This window comes from Heterodontus francisci, chromosome 27, assembly GCF_036365525.1.
Source record: "Heterodontus francisci isolate sHetFra1 chromosome 27, sHetFra1.hap1, whole genome shotgun sequence".
Taxonomy (NCBI): Eukaryota; Metazoa; Chordata; class Chondrichthyes; order Heterodontiformes; family Heterodontidae; genus Heterodontus; species Heterodontus francisci.
The window spans coordinates 52,103,387-52,126,662 of NC_090397.1; the positions used below are offsets into that span (position 1 = coordinate 52,103,387).

At 45.5% G+C, this 23,276-nt stretch overlaps 1 protein-coding gene across 3 annotated transcripts; it reads left to right on the top strand.

Annotated features, from left to right (window-relative positions):
• Nucleotides 1–305: 305 nt before the first annotated feature.
• On the top strand, nt 306–22,189 carry rabl2 (RAB, member of RAS oncogene family-like 2). Of its 3 annotated transcripts, XM_068059351.1 has the most exons (9): nt 309–2,479; nt 4,138–4,167; nt 5,442–5,521; nt 6,571–6,650; nt 7,558–7,669; nt 9,378–9,475; nt 14,395–14,458; nt 15,519–15,602; nt 19,546–19,634. In XM_068059351.1, the coding sequence occupies exons 1-8, from the start codon at nt 2,373–2,375 to the stop codon at nt 15,569–15,571; spliced, it is 624 nt and encodes a 207-aa protein (XP_067915452.1). In that variant the 5' UTR covers nt 309–2,372; the 3' UTR covers nt 15,572–15,602; nt 19,546–19,634. The 3 variants fall into 3 exon arrangements, with proteins under 3 accessions (XP_067915453.1, XP_067915452.1, XP_067915451.1); XM_068059352.1 differs by lacking the exon at nt 19,546–19,634 and having other exon boundaries at nt 306–2,479; nt 14,395–14,481; XM_068059350.1 differs by lacking the exon at nt 14,395–14,458 and having other exon boundaries at nt 333–2,479; nt 19,546–22,189.
• The last annotated feature ends 1,087 nt before the right edge of the window (nt 22,190–23,276 follow it).

The following is a 23,276-nucleotide window of genomic DNA, read 5'->3' on the forward strand; positions in this document are numbered from 1 at the left end:
ACAGAGAAGGGGGAGAGAAACAGAAAAAGGAAAATAGGGAGGGGGGAGAGAGACAGAGAAGGGGGAGAGAAACAGAAAAAGGAAAATAGGGAGGGGGGAGAGAGACAGAGAAGGGGGAGAGAAACAGAAAAAGGAAAATAGGGAGGGGGGAGAGAGACAGAGAAGGGGGAGAGAAACAGAAAAAGGAAACTAGGGAGGGGAGAGAAACAGAAAAAGGAAAATAGGGAAGGGGGAGAGAAACAGAAAAAGGAAAATAGGGAAGGGGGAGAGAAAAGGAAAATAGGGAGGGGAGAGAGAGACAGAGAAGGGGGAGAGAAACAGAAAAAGGAAACTAGGGAGTGGGGGAGAGAGACAGAAACAGAGAGCGGGGAGAGAAGCAAACAGGGGATCAGAGACAGAAAAAACAGGGAGGGGGAGAGAGACAGCGAGAAACAGGGAAGGGGTAGAGAAACGGAGGAGGCAGAGAGAAACGGGGAGGGTGGTAGAGAGACAGAGAGAAACGGGGAGGGTGGTAGAGAGACAGAGAGAAACGGGGAGGGTGGTAGAGAGACAGAGAGAAACGGGGAGGGTGGTAGAAACAGGGAGCGGGAGGGAGAGAAGCAGAGAGAGAGAGAAGCAGAGAGTGACAGAAGCAGGGCGAGGAAGGGAGAGAGCCATAGAAACGGAGAAGGGAGAGAGGGAGGAAAACAGGGAGAGAGGGTCAGAGGGAGAGAGAAACACAGGGAGAGGGAGACAGAGAGAAGGAGAGAGAGAAAGGCAGAGGTGGTGAAGAGAGAAGGGGGGACAGGAAGAAACAGGGGGAGAGGGAGATAGATGGGGAGGGAGAGATTCAGAGAAAGATAAAGAGAGGGAGCAATGTAGATTTGGAGAACCAGGGATAGAAATAGAGAAAGTTTGGTTTTATACATAGATTGAGAGCTAGGGAGGCTGGGTGACAGTCAAGAGGGGCTGAATCATATGGTTATATACACAGGCAGAGAGATGCAGAGAACGAGGGTGGTAATATATTGGCAGATTTAGCTGCAGAGAAAGGCTGACACATGAGACTGACCTACAGTGCATTTTCTTTTTAATTAGAGTTTTATTGAGACTAAGAAGGGCTGAAAGATACTCATATGGCCAGCAAGGTAAACTTGTAGTGGGGGTGACAGGGGTAGTGAGATAAGCACAGGGGCAGACAGGTATGGATAGAGAGTGAGGAGGGGGCGGGGGCAGGAGCAGGAAGAGAGACTGAGACGTACACAGGGATGGAGCCAGTCAGACAAAGAGACAGCTAACACAATTGTGAACTATATAGAAGAAAGACTGTGCAATATATACACATAAATAACACCAAATACAAAAGGAAAACATACTTGGAAATAAAGAGCAGATAGGCTCAGAGAAATTTTAAAAACAGTGTCAAGTGACAGATTTCCAGTTAGAGCCTATTGAGAAACAGAGAGATTGAGGTATATAGGGCAGTGATAGAAATAGGATTCTCAGAGAGAGCGAGTATGACGTGAGACTGAGGTGGTGAGGGCATTAACAGCAGAGCCTGAGAGAAACACCCAGACAAAAAGGCTGAGATATTGCAGGAGTGAGACTCAATTTTACAGACAAGCCAAGAGACGGGGTTAGAGAGAGAAAACCAAGATTTATATTAAGACAGAAATAAGTAAGGGGGGTGGGAATAGATGGGAGTGAGAGAGAAACTGATTAATGTAGAAAGTGCAGGGAGAGCCAGGCCAAGAGAACTTACTGTGACACGTGGAGGGGAGAGAAAGAGAGAGGGAGGGGGATCACAGAACAGAAAGAGGAATCTGAGATTAAGAGACAGAAACAAACTGAGTCAGGACATAGAGGGACAGAAACTAGTCAGGGGCAGGGTGAGATTTATATGGCCCGATACTGAGAAAAGTGAAGGGATGCATGCAGTGGTGTTTAGCAAAAGGTAATCATTCTATTTTAGGAATAATACACTGGTTATGAGTTTATATTGGGTTCAGAATCGGGACTGATTAGGTTTGTGAATAATACAAGAAAAGAGCAGTGACACGGAAGGGGAAATAAGGAGAGAAAGTGGAAAATTCAATAACAGCTTGTGTGCAGATTAATGGGCAGCACAGAGGCAGGGCGTGAGTACTAGAGTGTATAAAGCTTGCAGGAGTAGTAGGAAAGCTCAGACACAGCATTCGGTGGAGGAGCAGCGGGCGAAGGTCGAGGCCAGTTACTGGCAGCTGTGACGTCATCAGGAGTATGGCGACAGAGAGCAGCAACCTGAGTGTATAAAGCTTGCAGGAGTAGTAGGAAAGCTCAGACACAGCATTCGGTGGAGGAGCAGCGGGCGAAGGTCGAGGCCAGTTACTGGCAGCTGTGACGTCATCAGGAGTATGGCGACAGAGAGCAGCAACCTGTCCGACCTGAATCAAGACAAGTATGATGGGGACGAGCACATCAAAATTATCTGTCTGGGAGACAGTGCCGTTGGGAAATCCAAGTGAGTAAAAGTGTGGCTGGGCACGAGGTGGGTGCATAGAGGGGGTGTCAATAAAGTGCGGCCGATTACAACAAAGCATTTGGGCCCTATTTTCTCCCCTCTGTCCTGAAGCAGCAGCTCCTTACTGCATTATGGATTGTATTGGGTCAGCCGTCCTCCAACTCCTCACCCAATTGACCCTTCCTCGTGTCCGGACCCAGGTGGCAAGACTGTTTGACCATGGAGGATGGTGCATTGCAAACCTAGCTTCGTCTGCCCTCAGCCAACATGCGCACTCTCACCCCTCTCAATAGGGCTTGTTTCATTGTGATCAGAAGAAGAAACCCTTGCAGACATTTTCCCCCTTATCCACTCCCAGGGATTACTGAGCAGAGTAGCACATCCGTTCTAGGGGAGATTGGCTGGGACCTGGGATAGTCGGAATCTGTGCGAGACTGTGCCACACTAAACAGGTACTACACACCCAGGAAGCCGATACATTCAGAATCGGAACTAATGGAAAGTGACAGGTCAAAATTACATGAAATGTACAGCACAGGAACAGGCCATTCGGCCCAACTGGTCTAGACCAGTGTTTATGCTGCACACGAAACCCCTCCCACCTATTTCACCTAACCTTCCTACTTCATCTAACCCTATCCGCATAACCTCCTATTCCTTTCTCCATCATGTCCTTACCGAGTACATGATTAAAATGACCTGCAACAGCATCACAGGCCTCAATGTGTTTGACATCAAAGCTCGGTTCTACACCAGGCTGGTGCAGCTTTTCATTAACCTTGGGGAGTGGTGGTATTGCATGGTTGGAATTGGTGGCCTTGCCGGATAGGATGTTGAGTGGGGGGCAGGGGAGAGAGCGAGTGTGTTCTGGAGCAGGAGGAGAGCAGGCAAGAGGTCATAGCAGCAGAGGGAACTGTAAGCATGGTCTCTTTCTTTGAAGGAAGAAATCCGCTAGCTCCTCTCCCTTGGTCTTGGTGTTGAAGGGTGGGTGGATGAATAGGAACAAGCTGGGAGTTGTGCTGCACTTCAGGACGATTCTGGAGTGATGGGCGATCTTGGCTAGAGAATGAGGCAAGGTGATACTTTAGTGGAACTAAAGCTGGCAATTTATTTCTAAACCCCATGTGCACAAGCCACACTGCAATTCAGAGCCCTTTGACACAAAGGAATAATGATGGGAATGTTCCAGGGAATGGCGGATGTGGGACATGGTGAGTAATTTGGAGGGGATCAGGGAATCAAAGGTAGAGGTGAAGGAATAGATAAGTTCCTAATCTCTTTTTGAAGTTCGAGGAAGCAACAACCAATGGTCAGAAGCATTCCCTCTTCAAAGCCAGTGCCCTCAACAGAATCATCGCTGTTCAGGTTCAACAGGAACATACCCTAATGAAACCCTGGAGAATGTTTTTGACCTTTGAGAGTCTTGGAATATTGGGGGGTTTTCCAGATGGTGGAGTCCCTCTCTATAAATAGGGAACTCTGTAAGTGGAGTTCCTCATTGTAATTAGTTTTTTTGCCCTCTACCTTACAGTGTGATCAGCAGACACGAAACCTCGCAGCAAACCATGTGTGCGTCTGAAATGGATCAGTCTGCTCTAAGTCAATCCCTAGAGCCCTGAAACTGTGCTAACTTGTTTTTGGGTGTTGTGTATTTGCAGGTTGATGGAGAGGTTCCTGATGGATGGATAGTATCCTTTCCGAGCCCTCTGCAGGGCCACAAGGTCACTGACCGAGGAACGGGAAGCACTCCCTAATCGCCTGACCTCACCAGTCCTGATTGCATTTTTTTCCTTGCATGAACCAGATGAAGCCTATTTTTATATCATTCACATGCTTGTCCTTAGCACATCCTGACAGAGAAATGCCCTTTGATCAAAGTAACCTCATAGTAAGGGTATTGTTTAATACTAGAATAGTCAAATGGACATTGCTGACTAACCACAGGTGTTGTTATAGCGACACTGTTTTAGTCGCATGCGCTAATTTTAAAATAGTTAAAATTAAATCAAAATAGTTAAACGTGTTTCATACATGTATGCTTACTTAACAGATTTCTACCAGCATTCAGTAATCAAAAAACTCAAACATCAAATACTTGTACCACTTTTCGTTTTACCATAGTACCAACAAATATACAAATAGGGTAAAGTTCTCATGTTTACACCATGCGAATGAGTTTTGAGATTACAGGCCCAACAAAGGTATTTAGTGCTCATTTTTTATTGACTAATTGTACAGGTCTAGTAGTTTAGTGCTTGTTACCATACTAGTAATCCAGAGAATGTGAGTTCAGATCCCACAAGGGCAGTCTGAGAATTTAATTTCTGTTTAATGAAAAATGAAATGAAAAGTTGGTATCAGTAAAAGTCACCATATATTTGTTGGTTTGTTATAAAAGTCCAACTTGTTCACTAACGCCCTTTAATACCTGATCTAAGCCTATTAATGACTCCAGTCCCACACCAATGTGGTTGACTCTTAACTACCCTCTGAAGTGGCCTAGCAAGGCCCTCAGTTATATCAAAACTGCTACCAGTGGTTCAAGAAGGCGCCCCACCATCATCATCTCAGGGCAACTAGGAATGGACAATAAATGTTGTTTCCAACATGAAATTACTTTTTCTTTTTTCTAAACAAAGCTTATTTAAAAAAAGTAAAAATTACCTCCTCTCTACCACTCTTCCCTCCTTTTAAGATGCTACCTCTTTGACCAAGCTTTTGGTCATCTGCCCTGATGTTTCCTTATGTGTCTTGGTGTCAAATTTTATGAAAATGTTCTTGTGAAGTGCCTTGGAATGCTTTACTATGTTAAAGATGCTATGTAAATACAAGTTGTTATTTTGCATCCCTAAGAAAGTGAGATATATTGGCATATGCTGAACATATTAAATGCAACACAGATTTATTTAATCCCTGGGATTTCTTTTCTGTCAGTTTTTTTATACCTTAACTCAGATTACAGTCGCCCCCAGCAGTTGTCCACTTATGCACTGACACTGTATAAGTATACCACCACTGTCAATGACAAGACTGTACTAGTGGGTAAGTGTTACATTCTTTAATTGTTCTTAACCTTCACTGTGAACCGAAAGAAAAGGCAAGTGAGTCCCACCTGTATAGCAAAAACATCTCGCCACTAAAAATGTTCTGGCTTTGGTTGACTGGTGGAGTGCTCAAATCATCAACTTTTTCATACAAGAGTATAGTCAGTAGTCCTATTAGAGCCTGGCCATTCTGGAGTGAAATCAGGAATTACTGTTCATACAGATTATAGTGTAAAAGGCTGTGGATGCTGCTGGACAGTTGTAAATTTCCAGACTGAGGTTGAGAATTTTGTTTGGTAAAAGGATCAAGGGATATGAATCCAAGGCAGGTAAACGGAGTTGAGATAAAGATTGAATTGAATGACAAAATTTTTTTTTAAACTATTTCATTTATATCGCACCTTTCGCAAGCTTAGAATGTCACAATACGCCGTGGCCAGTGAAGTACTTTTCGAAGTGTTATAATGTAGGAAATGTGGCCATTTTGTGCAGAGCAAAATTCCACAAACAGCAATGAGTTAAATAACCTAATAATTTTTTAGGATAAATAGTGGCAGGAGAATTTCTTTGCTCTTCAAAAAGTGCCATGCAATCTTTTACATTCACCTCAGAGGACAGATGGGTCCTCAGTTTTACATCTCATATTAAAGATGGCACCTCTAACAGTGCAGCTGCCCCTCAGTACTGCATTGAAGTGTCAGCTTAGGTTATGTGCTCAAGTTTCTGGAGTGGGGCTTGAACACATGACCTTCTGACTCACAGGTGAGAATTTACTACTGAGCAGATGCTGAAACCCAGAGATGTGGGGTCTGAATGCCTTACTTCTGTTTCTGTGGAAGGACTTTGAGCCAAGCAGTATCAAAGAATTGGCGGCAGAGAGCAGGGATTAGCACATGGGAGAGAAGGTATATGTTGCGAAGGAAGGAGAGTGAGGTTTAGGGGTATTGAAAGGAACTTGGGCTGAATCTCCTTTATTTTAGCATTTGTAATTTAAAAAAAATGATTAGAAATTGCTGAAGTTGAAACTATATGTGTTTCCTTTCACAGATTTCTGGGACACAGCAGGACAGGAGCGTTTTCAGAGCATGCACCCATCTTATTACCATAAGGCACATGCCTGTATCATGGTGAGTCTTCAAAAATTCTGCGTTAGTGTAAAATGTAAAAGGCCATTTCAAAGACAAGTTGTGTATTGTTAGTCAATGTCTGATGGATTGAAATGTATCACCACATTACTCCAAACCACATAAGGTGAGAGGTTCATTTTGCCTGATCTAAACACTTGCTCTGTATAATGACATAAAAAAACTTAGCAAAGTCCAGGGAGTTAAGACAAAGCTTTGAGAAGCCCAAGTTTTGAGCTAAAACTGTGCAGCCTATCAGCACATTGCCCTGCTCATCCAGCCAGGTCCCTTCAAGGTATTGGCTTGCAGGATTAAATGGAGCTGAGTGAAAAAGATTCCAATCCGTCGAGGGCTATTGGTCACCAACTGTCTCCTGAAGTTTCACAAACCTACATGCCTCAAACATCGAACCTGCCATGGCATCTGACTTGGTTCAAATCCTCTATCAATTGGGTCACCTTTGAGCTACCTTAGTTCTGAGAGTCCCCCAAGGCTTAGAGTTTCTCACCAGTTGGTCAATGGATGCCCGCTTTCAGCGAGGCAGTAGGACTGCGCAGGGCAACCTCAACATGTCTGCCACTTCAATGTTTTAAACACCCATGTTCGGTGTCAAATACCAGCTTTACTCTGTATCTCTGTGCTGTACCAATTGGGAGTCTTTCTTGGGAAGATGGAGAGGGATCTTTACTCTGTATCTAACCCATAGTGGAGCTGCCTTGGGAGTGTTTGATAGGACACTGTAGAGGGAGCATTACTCTGTATCTAACCTATGCTGTACCTGTCCTGGGAATTTTGATGGGACACTGTAGAAGGTGCTTTACTCTGTCCTGTACAAGCCAAGACCCAAAATGAACAGGCCAGGTACCTTTTATTAAAAGAAAATTAATTTTAGTTTTAATTTTGCAATTAGGTGTTTGATGTCCAGCGGAAGATAACTTACAAAAACCTGAATAACTGGTACACGGAGCTGAGGGAGTCTCGGCCCGAGATCCCCTGTGTGGTTGTTGCCAACAAAATAGACGGTGAGTTCAAAAGTTATGTGCCTGACACTGAGAGACGCCTGGCTACTTTTGCTCTGTAATCTTCAGCTGTAATTTTAATTGAGTGGGAAAGGAGATCATAAGCTAAATGCAGATGAGGAAGATCATTCACCTCATCTTATTCATTGGGAGCGATTCTACAATTTCCCCATCAGCGTATCTGGCTGTTGCTTAAACAATTCCAAGGATTTCCCCCCAGAACCCTAAATGGAAATCTACTCCACTGTTTCTATTAATAATTTCCTAGGATCAATCCTAAATTTGCTTCCTCACCACCCCTTATTTGGTCATGGTTTAATTTGTGTGTTTTTGTAAAGGGCCCTCTCAGTTGCCTCTTTCCGAGCTAAAAACCTGAAGTTTCTGTCGTTTTATTTTCCCCAAAGCTTGTTCCTTTGACTATCTGGTTCAGCCTTGTAACTCTTATCTGCAACATCTTCATGTCTTGGTTGCCATGAAACAAGGGAGGCCTCAAGTCTTGAGACAGAAGACTCTCGAAGTGCCAGCTTGGCTCATTTGGTAGCACTCTTGCCTCTGAGTCAGAAAGCTGTGGATTTGAGCTCCAGTCCAGGATTTGAGCACGTAATGAAGGCTGACATTGACTGAGGGAGTGCTGCATTATTCGAAGTACTGCCCTTTGGATAAGACACTAGACTAGGACCCTATGTGCATCTTTGGTGGTTCAGGTAGATATTTGAAGATCCCCATTGGAGGAAGAACAGGTCGTATCCTCCCTTAACTGACACCACCAAAACTGGGCATTCATCCATTTGTTTGTCAGATCTTTCTATGCAGGTATTCAGTGCTGATTTTACCTACCTAAAAATCCAAAATAATTAATTGATGTGAAACATCTTAGGGTGATTCAAAGAGGGATGAGAAAGAATGAAAAAGTCTAGGTCTGTTCATTCAAGAATGGAAACAGGTGTCATGGTGTGGTCTTAATAAGATTTTCCAGTTTTCGCTTTCAGTAAAAGCCTGGTTTAATTGTGACCATATAACAGTGTTAGCCTGTAACCCAGGTCCTCTTGTTCCTAAAAGGTTTGTATATAACCCTGTGTTCAGACTTACATTCACTTACAAAGTGACCATTAGAAATGGATGTTTTCTGCTTCCCCCTCCCCTCTCCAGATTGCTGACCTTTCCCCTCTCCAACCCAGTGTTTCTGAGGCAAGTTGTAGCGCCCCCTCTTGCTGGTCTGGCTGAGATCAGCTGGCTCCACACTGGGGACCCACCTTCGATGCCCATTCCTTCCTCATCCACCCAAAGTGTCCACTGTTCAATTCCATTTCAACTTGAGAGAATTGACAGGAGCCTAAGTGGCACAATCATGCCTTGCTGAGGCTCTGCCTAGTGGGGGTTTAAGAGTACCCCCCCTCTGGACGGTGAGGTGAGGCCCACCATACTGGTATTGAGAACCGCTCTTTTTGCCTGATAGAGGTTAGGATTCTACTCCATTTCACCAAGCTTACCTTCCTGGGGCTTTTCCTAGGGAGGAGAGACAGGAGGGGATGGTGGTAGGGAACAGAGGGCGGGGAGGGGAACGGAATGTGTTGGTGGGGGGAGATGCAGTGCGAGGAACTGAGTACCGTGCTGTTGGTCATGCCATCTTTGGGGGCAGCAGAGCTTCTAACTGGCATGGTGACTGGCAGCGCACTGCTGAATGAACCACTTGTTGCTCTCATTCTTTCAGCTGATCTGAAAATCACGCAGAAGAGCTTTAACTTTGCCAAAAAACAGGGGCTGCCCTTTTATTTTGTGTCGGCGGCAGACGGGACCAATGTTGTAAAGGTAGGTGTGTTGGATACAGGAGAAACTATTTTTGTGTAACTGAAGTGCTCTCATGCACTTTCACCACTGGGGACAATGCTTTATACTGCAGTCTACTGGATGGGCAGGTGTGCAAATTAGATAACCTGCCATCCAATCATAAATCTGATTCTCATCTTTTTTGAATTGGCTCTCAATTCAGTAATAACTCCTCCAATGGGGCACTGGGAGACCTGTGCAGTTATTCTCCACTTCCTTCACAGAAACATCACTGGAAGTAACAATATAGGTTAACAAGACCATTTATTAAAAAAAAAGAATAAGCACCGGGGTTCATTTCTAAACGAATAGAATTGAAAAGCAAGAGAAGTTATGATAAGCGAGTCCCGAATCTTGGTTAGACCAGAATTTGAGTTCTGTGAACCATCCTGGTCTCCATATTATAAAAAGGATATCAAGGCACATTGGTGAACAAAGAACAGTACAGCACAGGAACAGGCCATTCGGCCCTCCAAGCCTGCGCCGATCTTGATGCCTGCCTAAACTAACACCTTCTGCACTTCCGGGGTCCATATCCCTCTATTCCCATCCTATTCATGTATTTGTCAAGATGTCTTTTAAACGTCGCTATCGTATCTGCTTCCACCACCTCCCCTGGCAGCAAGTTCCAGGCACTTACCACCCTCTGTATAAAAAAACTTGCCTCGCACATCCCCTCTAAACTTTGCCCCTCGCACCTTAAACCTATGTCCCCTAGTAACTGATTCTTCCACCCTGGGAAAAAGCTTCTGACTATCCACTCTGTCCATGCCGCTCATAACTTTGTAAACCTCTATCATGTCGCCCCTCCACCTCCGTCGTTCCAGTGAAAACAATCCGGGTTTATCCAACCTCTCCTCATAGCTAATGCCCTCCAGACCAGGCAACATCCTGGTAAACCTCCTCTGTACCCTCTCCAAAGCCTCCACGTCCTTCTGGTAGTGTGGCGACCAGAATTGCACGCAATATTCTAAGTGTGGCCTAACTAAGGTTCTGTACAGCTGCAACATGACTTGCCAATTTTTATACTCTATGCCCCGACCGATAAGGCAAGCATGCTGTATGCCTTCTTGACTACCTTATCCACCTGCGTTGCCACTTTCAGTGACCTGTGGACCTGTACGCCCAGATCTCTCTGCCTGTCAATACTCCTAAGGGTTCTGCCATTTACTGTATGCCTCCCACCTGCATTAGACCTTCCAAAATGCATTACCTCACATTTGTCCGGATTAAACCCATCTGCCATTTCTCTGCCCATGTCTCCAACCGATCTATATCCTGCTGTATCCTCTGACAATCCTCATCATTATCCGCAACTCCACCAACCTTTGTGTCGTCCGCAAACTTACTAATCAGACCAGCTACATTTTCCTCCAAATCATTTATATATACTACAAACAGCAAAGGTCCCAGCACTGATCTCTGCGGAACACCACTAGTCACATCCCTCCATTCAGAAAAACACCCATCCACTGTTACCCTCTGTGTCCTGTGACTGAGCCAGTTCTGTATCCATCTTGCCATCTCACCTCTGATCCCGTGTGACTTCACCTTTTGCACCAGTCTGCCATGCGGGACCTTGTCAAAGGCTTTACTAAAGTCCATATAGACAGCATCCACCACCCTTCCCTCATCAATCATCTTCGTCACTTCCTCAAAAAACTCAATCAAATTAATAAGACACGACCTCCCCTTCACAAAACCATGCTGTCTCTCGCTAATAAGTTCGTTTGTTTCCAAATGGGAGGTGCAAAAAAAAAATTACAATGATGATGCCAGAACTGAAAAGTTATACCTATCAAAGACTGAAAAGGCTGGGGCGCCTTTCTCAAGTTCTGTAAGTTCCCCCCCCCCCCCATTGCTGCAGGGGCTAGGGGCCACAGATTTAAGGTTTTAGGCAAGAGATTCAGAACAGATTTGAGGAAGTCCTTTTTAACGTCACAGTTGGTAATGACCTGGTTCTTGCTGCCATAAATGGGTGGTGGAAGCAGAAGCGATTAATGATTTCAAAAAGAAATTGGGCACTTGAGGGAAATAAACTTGCAGGGTTACAGGGGTAGAGTCAGGAATGGGACTGCCTGGATTGCTCTGCAGAGAGCCTGAATGGACTTGAGGGGCCAGATGGCCTCATGTTTGCTTTTATGATTCTATAAGACTGAGGGGTGACCTGATAGAGGTCTTTAAGATGATGACAGAGTTTGATAGGGTAGATGTAGAGAAGATGTTTCCACTTGTGGGACAGATCAAAGTTAGGGGCCATGAATATAAGATAAACAACAACAGTTTATATTTATGTAGCATCTTTAACATAATAAAATGGTCCCAAGGTGCTTCACAGGAGCATTATAATACAAAATTTGACACCAAGCCACAAAAAGGAGATATTAGGGCAGATGACCAAAAGCTTGGTCAATGAGGTAGGTTTTAAGGAGTGTCATAATTGAGGAAAGTGAGGCAGAGAGGTGTAGGGAGGATACTCCAGAGGCTTAGGACCTCGGTAACGGAAGGCACTGCCACCAATGGTGGAGCGATTTAAAATTGGGTATGTACAAGACGCCACAATTAGAGGAGTGCAGATATCTTGGAGGGTAGTGGGGCTGGAGGAGATTACAGAGATAGGGAGGGGCGAAGCCTTGGAGGGATTTGAAAACAAGGATGAGAATTTTAAAATTAAGACGTTGCTTGACTGGGAGCCAATGTAGGTCAGCGAGCACAGGAGTGATGGGGGAATGGGAATTGGTGTGAATTAAGACACGGGCAGCAGAGTTTTGGATGACCTCAAGTTTACAGAGAGTAGATGGTGGGAGACCAGCCTGGAGTGCATTGGAATAGTCAAGTTCAGAGATAATGAAAACATAAATGAGGAGAGAGAATAGTCACTAATAAATCCATAAGGGAATTCAGGAGAAACCTCTTTACCCAGAGAATGGTTAGAATGTGGAACGTTACCACGTGGAGTAGTTAAGGCGTATAGTATAGATCCATTTATGGGAAAGCTGGATAAACAAATGAGGGTGAAAGGAATAGAAGGATATGTTGATGGGGTTCAATGGAGGAGGCTCTTGTGGGCCTTAATCACTGGTGTAGATCAGTTTGGCTAAATGGCCTGTTTTTGTGCTGTAAATTCTAGTAAACTTCACCACAGTGGCAGGCCTTTTGGCTGGAAGAACGTCTGTCCTATTCCTATGTGTACATCAACTCCAGTCCCTTCTCCCTGCTTTTTCCCCAGATTCTTTAATATTTTCTCTTCAGGTATTTCTCTGTTTTCCTGAAATGCTACAATTGTTCCAACAGGCCCTTGTGGAATGGATCCCCAGCAATAACTGCGTATCCTTACCACTGATTCCTTTCGGGATGTTCAAACCCTATGGGTCCTTTTCACCCTCAATCTAAGATTCTGATCCCCAGATCCTCTCCATAACAATCTCTTGCCTCCATAACAAAGTGCATAGTCTATCCAGCTCACCCATCAACCCAGTGCCCTCTGACCTACATTGGCAATCAGTTGTCCAACTCTTCAAATTTAAAATTCTTTGCCTGTGTTTAAATCCCTCAGTGGCCTCACCTCTGTATATTTCTGTAACCTCCTCCAGCTCTAAGTCCACTTTCCCCACACTCTTTTGCAATGGTCTCTTGTGCATCCTACCCACCATTGGCGCCTGTGCCTTCAGCCGTCTAGACCCACGCTCTCAAATTCCTTCCGTAAGCCCCTTCACCTCTCCACCTCCCGCTCCTCGAAGACCCTCCTTAAAACCTGCCCTTTTGGCCAAGTCAACCCAACTAGTGTCCCTTCCTTTGGCTGAGCATTTTTTTTTCTTACACCTCTGTAGGAAGTAGCGCCTTGGGATGTTTCTCTACGTTAAAGGCGTTGTATAAATTGAAGTTACTATATCTTTTTGAGTCTGTTGTTATGACCAGGTGAGAAAGGGGTCTAGGGTTCCCTCTCAACCTTCACCTAGTCTTACCGTAACAGAGTTTAATTTTTAAACATACTATTTTTTAGCACCCACCCCCCAGCCCTTAGTGAAACCTTGATCACTAACTTTCAATTATAAGGCAAAGAAAATGGCCAAACAGATTTTCTTAGGTTTAAAGAAAAAAGGTTGAATTTTATTAAACTTAAACTCTAATTCAGTTAAAGCCTGTGTATATGCGAATCGCCCATGCTAGTATGTATACGCGATATATACACGCAGATAGAGACAGAAAAGAGCAAAAGAAATAAAGCGGAAAAGTTTGAGGCAATATCTGAAGATGGTTTTGGTTACTGTCCTTCGAGCTTGCTGTAAAGTCCTTGATTGTGGGTAGGTCTTGCTTTTCGTTGGGGACCAATATTCTTCTTAAACCTTGTTCGATGTAGGAGACTTTTCCCTCTTGAAGTTCATGTGTCCTCAGTGGGTCCAGAGGCTTGTGAGAAAGAAATGGGAGCAGACAGGAACAAAGAACAAGAGGTATAGACAGGGTGGATAGCAAGAAGCTTTTTCCCAGAGTGGGGGATTCAATTACAAGGGGACACGAGTTCAAAGTGAAAGGGGAAAAGTTTAGGGGGGATATCCGTGGAAAGTTCTTTACGCAGAGGGTGGTGGGTGCATGGAACGCATTACCAGCGGAGGTGGTAGACGCGGGCACGATAGCGTCTTTTAAGATGTATCTAGACAGATACATGAATGGGCAGGAAGTAAAGAGATACAGACCCTTAGAAAATAGGCGACAGGTTTAGATAGAGGATTTGGATCGGCGTAGGCTTGGAGGGCCGAAGGGCCTGTTCCTGTGCTGTAATTTTCTTTGTTCTTTGTTCTTTTGTCTACGTAAGCTTTCAATAATGTGCCCAGGATATTGAACAGTAAATTATGTCCATTAAATATTGTTGATTTACTTGAATCCATCCTTTCCCTCCACAGCATTTCTTTCCGGTCTCTGAAATACAGCAGCACATTGGACTTTGTTTCAACTTGAAAATATTAAGTGAATTTATTCAACAATGAAAAGTGATGTATTGCATTCTGTGGAAAGTCTATTATCTAACATTTAAGGGGCAGCTTGATGCATGCATGTGGTTAAGGGAATAGGGGTAAGGGTGAGAGGAGATAATTAGAGTGGAAGAAGGCTTGTGTGGAAAAGAAACACCAGCGTGGACCAGCTGGATAGGATGTGCTGTAGATTTTATATAAATGGGTGGAAGGAACAATGAATGCCAGCCTAGATTTTGTGTTCAAGTCTGTGGAGTTTGGCTTGAACCCACAAAGTTCTGATTCAGAGGTGTGTGTGCTACCATTGAGCCACAGCTAAGACACAGTGCAGTACTAAGGAAGTGCTGCACTGTTGAAGGTGCTGACTTTTGGATGAGATGTTAAACTCAGGTGAATGTAAAAATCCCTTGGCACTATTCAATGAAAAGGGCAGGGGTGTTTTCCCCAGCATCCTGGCCAATATTTATCCCTCAACAATATCACTTCTTTAAAAAATAATTGTGATAATTTTCTCTGCAGTTTGTGGGATCTTGCTGTCACATTTCTACAATGTTACAAGTGGCTGCACTTCAAAAGTACTTCATTAACGGGCGGCACAGTGGATAGCACCACAGCCTCACAGCTCCAGCGACCCGGGTTCGATTCTGGGTACTGCCTGTGCGGAGTTTGCAAGTTCTCCCTGTGACCATATGGGTTTCTGCCGGGTGCTCCGGTTTCCTCCCACAGCCAAAGACTTGCAGGTTGATAGGTAAATTGGCCCTTGCAAATTGCCCCTAGTATAGGTAGGTGGTAGGGGAATTGAGGGAAGGTGGTAGGAATATGGGATTAATGTAGGATTAGTATAAATGGGTGGTTGATGGTCGGCACAGACTCGGTGGGCCGAAGGGCCTGTTTCAGTGCTGTATCTCTAAATAAAAAAAAAAGTAAATAAAACTTCAAAGCACTTTGGGATGTCCTGAGGTTGTGAAAGGTTCTATAGAAATGCAAGTTTTTCTTTCCTTAAATGTCAACACTTGGACCATTCAGTCCTTTCTTTCCTTTCCCTTTTTCTGCAGCTGTTTCGGGACACGATAAAGCTGGCGGTGTCATACAAACAGAACTCCAGTGATTTTATGGACGAAGTCATGCGGGAGCTGGAGGTGAGTCTTCACTCACTGTACCGTGAGCTGGGGTAGACGTGAATTCACCCGGAGAATCGTGGCAGCTCATTCGGCCTCAGGAATTAGCTGGAGTAGAACTGAAGCCTTATGTCAGGTCCCCTGGCTTCACTGCTCCTATTCCATAGCCACTGGCTCTGGTTGGGGTGCAGGGGTCAGGTCATCTGGTCCCCACCCACAGATGTAGGCTTGCCGGGGTGAAGCTCGATCCTGTCTTCGCTAGATGCGTGGTTTCCAGCAGGGGCCATTGGGTAATGATTAGAAGTGGAAATAAAATGGAAGAAACTGGCATTGCTGGAAATCTGACATAAAACCATGAAGTACAGCAGGTCAGTCAGTATCTGTCAGAGGGGAAAGGACAGGTTAACATGTCTAGTGTAGGCCCTTCATCACACCGAATTTACAAGGTGATCCTTTAATGGAACTGAAGAAAGAAAGGGTGCGGGAGAAGAGAGGAACACTCTGGGCAATTTGGGAAGAGATGAGACTGGGGCATATTGGGGGAAGGTCATTTCAATTAGTTAATGAAAGGGGATATTGAAAGTAAGGTGATGAGAAAGCATTGGGAGGAAAATGGAGGGAAGGAGAAAACTAGACTCCTGGAAAAAGCTGAGAAAAGGCTGCACGTCATGGTGGACCCTCCAGCCAGCACTGTACAGGAGAAGAGCTCCCCCAGAAATGTGAACGGTCTGATGGCGGGCGATAAGTCCTCCCAGCTCCCGTTACCTCTCAAAAAATGGGAGGAAAGCTAAGGTGTGAAGGCACTCGTATCAGTGTTCTGATCAGTGTTAGAGGATTCCCAGAGGGAGAGGAGAGACTGTTACTGAAACCTGCATTGAGCTTCATTGGAATAGTGCAGGAGGCCACAGATGGGAGACATTAAGTGGACACTCTGGCTGATTTTCTCTTGACTCAGTGACACCGAGCCATTATAATCATCTCTAATTTTGCTCCAGCTGTGATCAACTAACTGGTACAGACCCAGGACTGAATCTGGAACCTTCCAGGCCAGAGTAGCTCACTAACGCATCAAAAGGTAAAGCTTTGAATTAGGGTATAAAAGAAGACCTCAAAGCTATGGTGACTGTTCACCTTCCCCAAAGTTTTTGTAACCTGGTAACACCTATAAATGATGTTATGCAACACCCAGCCCCGCTGGTGTGCCTTGAACCAAATCCCGAAATTCTGGATCGTTTGATTGTTGGATGATCAGTTTGCTGGGGTGCAGAGTATTGGAAGGGAGGGTTTAGTAATGAGCCATGCCTGCTGGCAGGTGGATTATGCAGCAAGATTTGAATAGGGGCTTGAACCTCTTGTCTTTGGTCCACAGTTTGTGCTGTTTTCTGGCCTGCATCCTATCAACTGGTGAATGGAAAGCACGTTCTTGTCACCCACTACGTCTTCACCCCTCTGCTGCTCTTTTTGGGTTTCTCCCCTGCTTCCCCCACAGACTGCTCACTCTTACAGGGGTGAGGGGGGTGCTTTCTTGCAGCTGACAGCCAACTTCCAAGACCCACAACCCACCATCCATCGTCCTGCATCCCTCCCCACTGACCACCCTGCTGCATCCCTCCCCACTGACCACCCTGCTGCATCCCTCCCCACTGACCACCCTGCTGCATCCCTCCCCACTGACCATCCTGCTACATCCCTCCCCTCCCCACTGACCATCCTGCTACATCCCTCCCCTCCCCACTGACCATCCTGCTACATCCCTCCCCTCCCCACTGACCATCCTGCTACATCCCTCCCCTCCCCACTGACCCCCCTGCTGCGTCCCTCCCCACTGACCACCCTGCTACATCCCTCCCCTCCCCACTGACCGCCCTGCTGCATCCCTCCCCTCCCCACTGACCGCCCTGCTGCATCCCTCCCCTCCCCACTGACCGCCCTGCTGCATCCCTCCCCTCCCCACTGACCGCCCTGCTGCATCCCTCCCCTCCCCACTGACCGCCCTGCTGCATCCCTCCCCTCCCCACTGACCATTTACAAGGCACAAATCAGGAGTGTGATGGAATACTCTCCACCTGCCTGGATGGGTGCAGCTCCAACAACACTCCAGAAGCTCAACACCATCCTCAACAAAGCAGCCCGCTTGATTGGCACCCCATCTACAAACATTCACTCCTTGCACCACCGACGCACAGTGGCAGCAGTGTGTACCATCTACAAGATGCACTGTAGCAACGCACCAAGGCTCCTTATACAGCACCTTCCAAACCCGCGACCTCTACTAACTAGAAGGACAAGGGCAGCAAATGCATGGGAACACCACCACCTGCAAGTTCTCCTCCAAGTCACACACCATCCTGAAGTGGAACTGTATCGCCGTTCCTTCACTGTCGCTGGGTCAAAATCCTGGAACTCCCTTCCTGACAGCACTGTGGGTATACCTACCCCACATGGACTGCAGCGGTTCAAGAAGGCAGCTCACCACCAGCTTCTCAAGGGCAATTAGGGATGGGCAATAAGTACTGGCCTTGCCAGCGACGCCCACATCCCATGAATGAATAAAAAAATTCCACCACCATTGTGTTGCAGTACAAATGCGTTCCCAGCAGGTGGCACTGATGTGCTGCAGTGAGATGACCGGGCTCCTCCTTTGCCCAGCGTAGAACTGCACCCAAAGTGGCTGTAAAAAAAACCTGGTAAATGCTGAACCCTGAGCCATGTGTGGTTAAACATTTTGCCTTTCTCCAGGCTTCTCCCCACTCACTGGTCTTTGCCTATGGGGATGCTGTCTCAGCCAAGGCAGATAAATATACAAATGATAGAACTCGTTTTCGCCCAAATCAGGGAGTCTGGACATCTTTCCCGCTGCATTAAAAGGCAATTTATTGACTCCAATCGCAAGAGGGTCCCTTCTGCTAAAAATCAATTTGTGGCGAGGCTTGAGTTTCATTTCATGCTGCTCTGAGATTTGACTCTGCTTTGCATTGTCTAAAAATCTGCAACTGCAGACAAAAACCTGGTGCATATGGAACTCGAGGCAGTTAACGGAGCGGGTCAGTTACAGCCGAGTCTTTTCAACATCCGATTGACCTCTGCACCTCATTTCTGAGGCCTGTTGCTCTCCCGAAACAAGCCACTTAAATAACCAATAGCAGGGTAAGGGTTACTCACTGTCGAACTGTGCAGAGTCACTCTTTATTTAGGGTAAGGATCATTCACTGTGCAACTGTATTGAGACACTGTTTATTCAGGGTAAGGGTCACTCATTCTGTAACTGCATAGAGGCACTGTGTAATCAGTAGTGTAAGGGTTGAAGATGGGGCTACAGTCTCCAGGGCAGAGGGTGAGCATTTTGAGGAGGGGGCCTATGATGGTGATTTTGAAAGGAAGGGGAAGAGTACTCGAGGATAGGAAGCATTTATAATGTTGGCTGGTATGGTGGCCAGGATTGGAAGTTCGGTGGCCAGCAGTTTAATTTGTGGAAGTGAAAATGTAGGTATACTGGAGGAGAATACAGACCAATCAGGACAAGCAAGCCATCCATCACCTTAAACATCCACTCTCCACCACAGGTGCACCGTGACTGCAGTGTGTACCCTCTACAGTATGCACTGCAGCAACTCGCCAAGGCTCCTTTGACAGAATCTTCCAAACCCGCGATCTTCACCACTTAGAAGGACAAGGGCAGCAAGTGCATAGTAACAACAAATCGCACACCATTCTGGCTTGGAAATATATCTCTATTCCTTCATTGTCACTGTGTTAAAATGGGGAGAGAGTAGGGCAGTAGGATGAGTTTGAGGATTAATACAAGGCTATGGGGAGAGAGTGGGACAGTAGGATTAGTTGAGGATGGATACCGGGCAATGGGGAGATTGCAAGGCAGTGGTCCTTGTGCAGCAGTCATAAGAAAGAAATATGTGCACCTTACCTGCCTACCAGGCTCAATCTTTCTTATTTCTCCCTGCACCAGAATTTTGACCTGGAAGCAAAGAAGGATACCGCTGCCAAGGATGATGACCAATCAAAAGACGAGAAAACCCAATCACCATGACTGTTTTTGCAGAGAGGACAAGCTTTGTTATAGGAGCAGAGACTGGGAAAGGCTCTGCTGTACACTGCAGGAAGAGACTCGGCTCCCGCCTTTCAACTTAACTTCAATAACCATCTGTACAGAGTGAATAAGGAAGCTACTTCATAGCTTGGCTGAAGTATAAGGGTGATGCCAAATTGGATTGCAGGTTTTGGAGGGACTTTATTCTCCCATACCTCATTACTCCCTTGCTTGAGCTGTTCACCTAATGTTTTAAAAAAGGGTGCAGTTGGAGAAAGGACAGGAGTCGTTCAGAATTTTGGTTGAGGTGGGATATAAATGAGAAGATGTAGTTCTGATATTTATGTATAATGACATGTCTGCATCTTTTCTCATGCTAGTAGGTAGCAGTGTGCAGAAATGTTCCCCATGCCCAGGTCTGTGTGTTGTTATAGTGACCTCGGCCTTGTACTTGAATTGATTTTAAATTGCTGTCTGTTGTGTAACCCACTCTGTGGGGCTTTCTATGACACTGTGGAGCTGCCCTCGCCTGTGCTGGGTGTGAAACCCGGTGAAGTCACAGGACCATGGATCAGTAATCACTAACCCAGTGCAGGGTAGGATGATGAAGGTTCAGGTGAAAAAAAAAACCCAGTAATTTGGAATTCTCTGGGTAACTGGGTGGGAAAATGCACCACTTGGTGTGGTATTGAGTACATTAGTCCCAGCTACTGGCTCGGCTCATTTACCAAGGCAGAGGTCAGGCGATTAGCTTCAGTACCACTGGGCTACAAAAGGGAGAAGAAGCTGGGTTACTGCTCCTACTTATTATTCAGTGTCTTCTGTTGGAAAATCAGTGTGTGTGTGCGCAGCTATCTAGTAATGTAGGATCAGCTTGGGTTGCTAGCCACTACACAGTGGAGTAGCCTACCCATACGCCCTCTCTGGCCCCTTTCCACAAGATGCCATAAGGAGGCCAACGCCCATAGAATCCATACCCCAGTGAGAGTCGGCATCTTCAGAAGGGGAGGGAAGGTTCAAAGAGCAAGTTCCACATTGTTGCTATATGTACATTTATGTTTGGAGTTTGTATTGCTCATCTCTTACTGTGTATCAGCTCAGTGTGGCATTAATTAAAAAATATCCAATTGCTCTCGGGTTTATCATGTGTAATGAAACCATTTACAAACCAATGGCTCGATGTGATACTGAGTAGCCAGGCACAGCTCCAATTCCCTGCTCATATTTCAGCCAATTTACCAGTGTGACTTGCCACAACTGACCTGTACCCCTCATACACCAAAGAGGAAAAGCATTGGGGGTTTGGATCCAGCTTGTCACATCTTGCCTGTGGTATTTTCTACAGTTGAACAGTCTGCAGCTGAGAATTGTGTCTTAACAAGGGCCATTTGGGTGAGAACAGGGAGAGAACCTGAAACCTGCAAGCTGTACCCCAGAAAGAGTCAACACCTACTTAGCCAGGGAAGCAATATCAAGTAATCCTGCATCCTGCGACTAGCAGGCAGATTACAGACCACAGGGTCCAGACCCACCCGATAGCTTCAATCCAAAGGCCCCTTCAGTTGATTTGGCTCTTGCATTGCAATTTGGGGAGAAGAGGACTGATGCTTTCTCCAATTAATCAGGTCAATGGTTTTAATGGATCATTGGGGAAGCCACGCCCAGACAGGTACAATGAAAGGGCACTTCTCCCCTTCATGGCTTTTGAGTTCGATATGAGTTGAGTTTAGGCCAGTCTCAATCCAGTTTCTACTGGAGATGCAGCCACAGCATTTAAGTGATCTTGATCTGACAATGAGTAGGAGTCTCGTCCAGAGAATGCCACCATGGGTTGATAGGGAATCGCTTCTCAATGTGGATTGTTGTGACAGTGTAGAGGGAGCTTCACTCGATATCTAACCTTTTCTTTTTTCTTTTTCTTTCCTTTTCTTTCTTGTATCTAACCCATGCTGTACTTGCCCTGGAAGTGTTTGGGACAGTGTAGAGGGAGCTTACTCTGTATCTAACATGGGTAGGGGCAGCAAAAGAGAAAGTGCCCTCTGTTGGCTCTATGCTAAAGTTCCCTCATCCAGGCAGCTGCCAATGTTCGGGCGATCGCTTGGTGTGTTTTCAACCGGACAGCCCGGTAACCTCAGTCATCGGTAATCACCAAAAGTCTGGGTTTTCATTGCTGTCTTAAAATGCAAGTGCAAATAGGTGGGTCCTACATTTGGGCGACTGGGCCAGTCCTGAGTTTTAAGGTGGGCTGGGTGTGATTGTATCACTGGGCTCTTGCGTATGCACAAGTGCACTTGCTTATGTAGTTACTGATGGAGCTTTTCTGTGTTTGTGTTTTTGTACAGCTTCTCCTTAAACTAAATATTTGACTGAGGTACAGATTGCAAGCCCTGACCCAGAGTTTGACCTTGTAGCAATGTTCACCTGTAAATTTCTTTTTGACTTCTTAATATTGTTATTAAATGATTTCAGGCAAATGATGCATCTTGTGAGTGGCAATTCTGCCCAGTCAGTAACTACCTAGTGGTAGGCAATTTTCCAGTGAAATAAATCTTTTTAAACCCTGCAGCTGGAATGAGCAAGTATTCTGCTTTTATTATTGAAAGGAAAGTTTCTGCAAAGGAAAACCATGAATTAGTCTGAATATCAACTGTTGTGTTTCACTCAATTTCAAGAACTCCTCCTCCAATACCACACCCATGATCCTTCAGGGGTCCTGGCATATCCATGCATAACTGTAGTTATTTAATTATTTGTACCTATACTTTAACATATTGATCCTGAACCTTTTAACTCAATACATATCAAGTTCCTTTTCAAGAAAGGTTTTGTGGTTGGAATATAGTTGACGTTTAGTTTGGAACATGAGAAATAGGAGCAGAAATAGGCCAGTCTGCCTCTCGAACCTGCTCCCCAATTCAATAAGTTCTTGGCTGAACTTCTATTTCAACTCCACCTTCTCGCACTATTCATATATCCCTTGATTCCTTTAATGTCCAAAAATCTATAGATCTCTGCCTCGAATATATTAATCAACGGAGCATTCACAGCACATGGGCAGAGAATTCCAAAGATTCACAACCCTCTGAGTGAAGAAATTTCTCCTGATCTTAGTCCTAAATGGCCGACCCTTATCCTGAGACCATGGCTCCTAGACCTAGACTTTCCAGCCAGAGGAAACAGCTTTCTAGCATCTATCCTGTCAAGCCATCTAAGAATTTCATATGCTTCATTGAGATCGCCTCTCATTCTTCTAAATGCTGGACAATGGAGGCCCATTCTGCTCACGATCTCATAGCAGGACACCCTCTCATCCCAGGACTCAATCTACTACATCTTTATTTTAGCGCCTCTAAATTAAGCATGCTCTTCCTTAGGTAAGGAGACCACAAATGTACACATTTTACTCCAGGTGTGGTCTCACCAAAGCCCTCTATTATTGCAGCAAGACTTCCTTACTCTTGTACTCCAACCCTTTGCGATAAAGGCAAACATATGAACATACGAATTAGGAGCAGGAGTAGGCCACTCGGCCCTTCAAACCTGCTCCGCCATTCAATAAGTTCATGGCTGAACTGATTACTCCACATTTCCACCTACCCCCTGATAGCCTTCCACCCCCTTGCTTTTCAACAATCTATCTACCTCTGCCT

What these genes read in the sequence shown, in the direction of transcription:
- rabl2 (XM_068059350.1), top strand. Translation starts at nt 2,373, where the DNA reads ATGGCGACAGAGAGCAGCAACCTGTCCGACCTGAATCAAGACAAGTAT. An exon ending in AGGCACATGCCTGTATCATG is followed by an intron (nt 6,651 to 7,557) that starts GTGAGTCTTCAA and finishes TTTTGCAATTAG; the next exon opens with GTGTTTGATGTCCAGCGGAA. An exon ending in AAGTCATGCGGGAGCTGGAG is followed by an intron (nt 15,603 to 19,545) that starts GTGAGTCTTCAC and finishes TCCCTGCACCAG; the next exon opens with AATTTTGACCTGGAAGCAAA.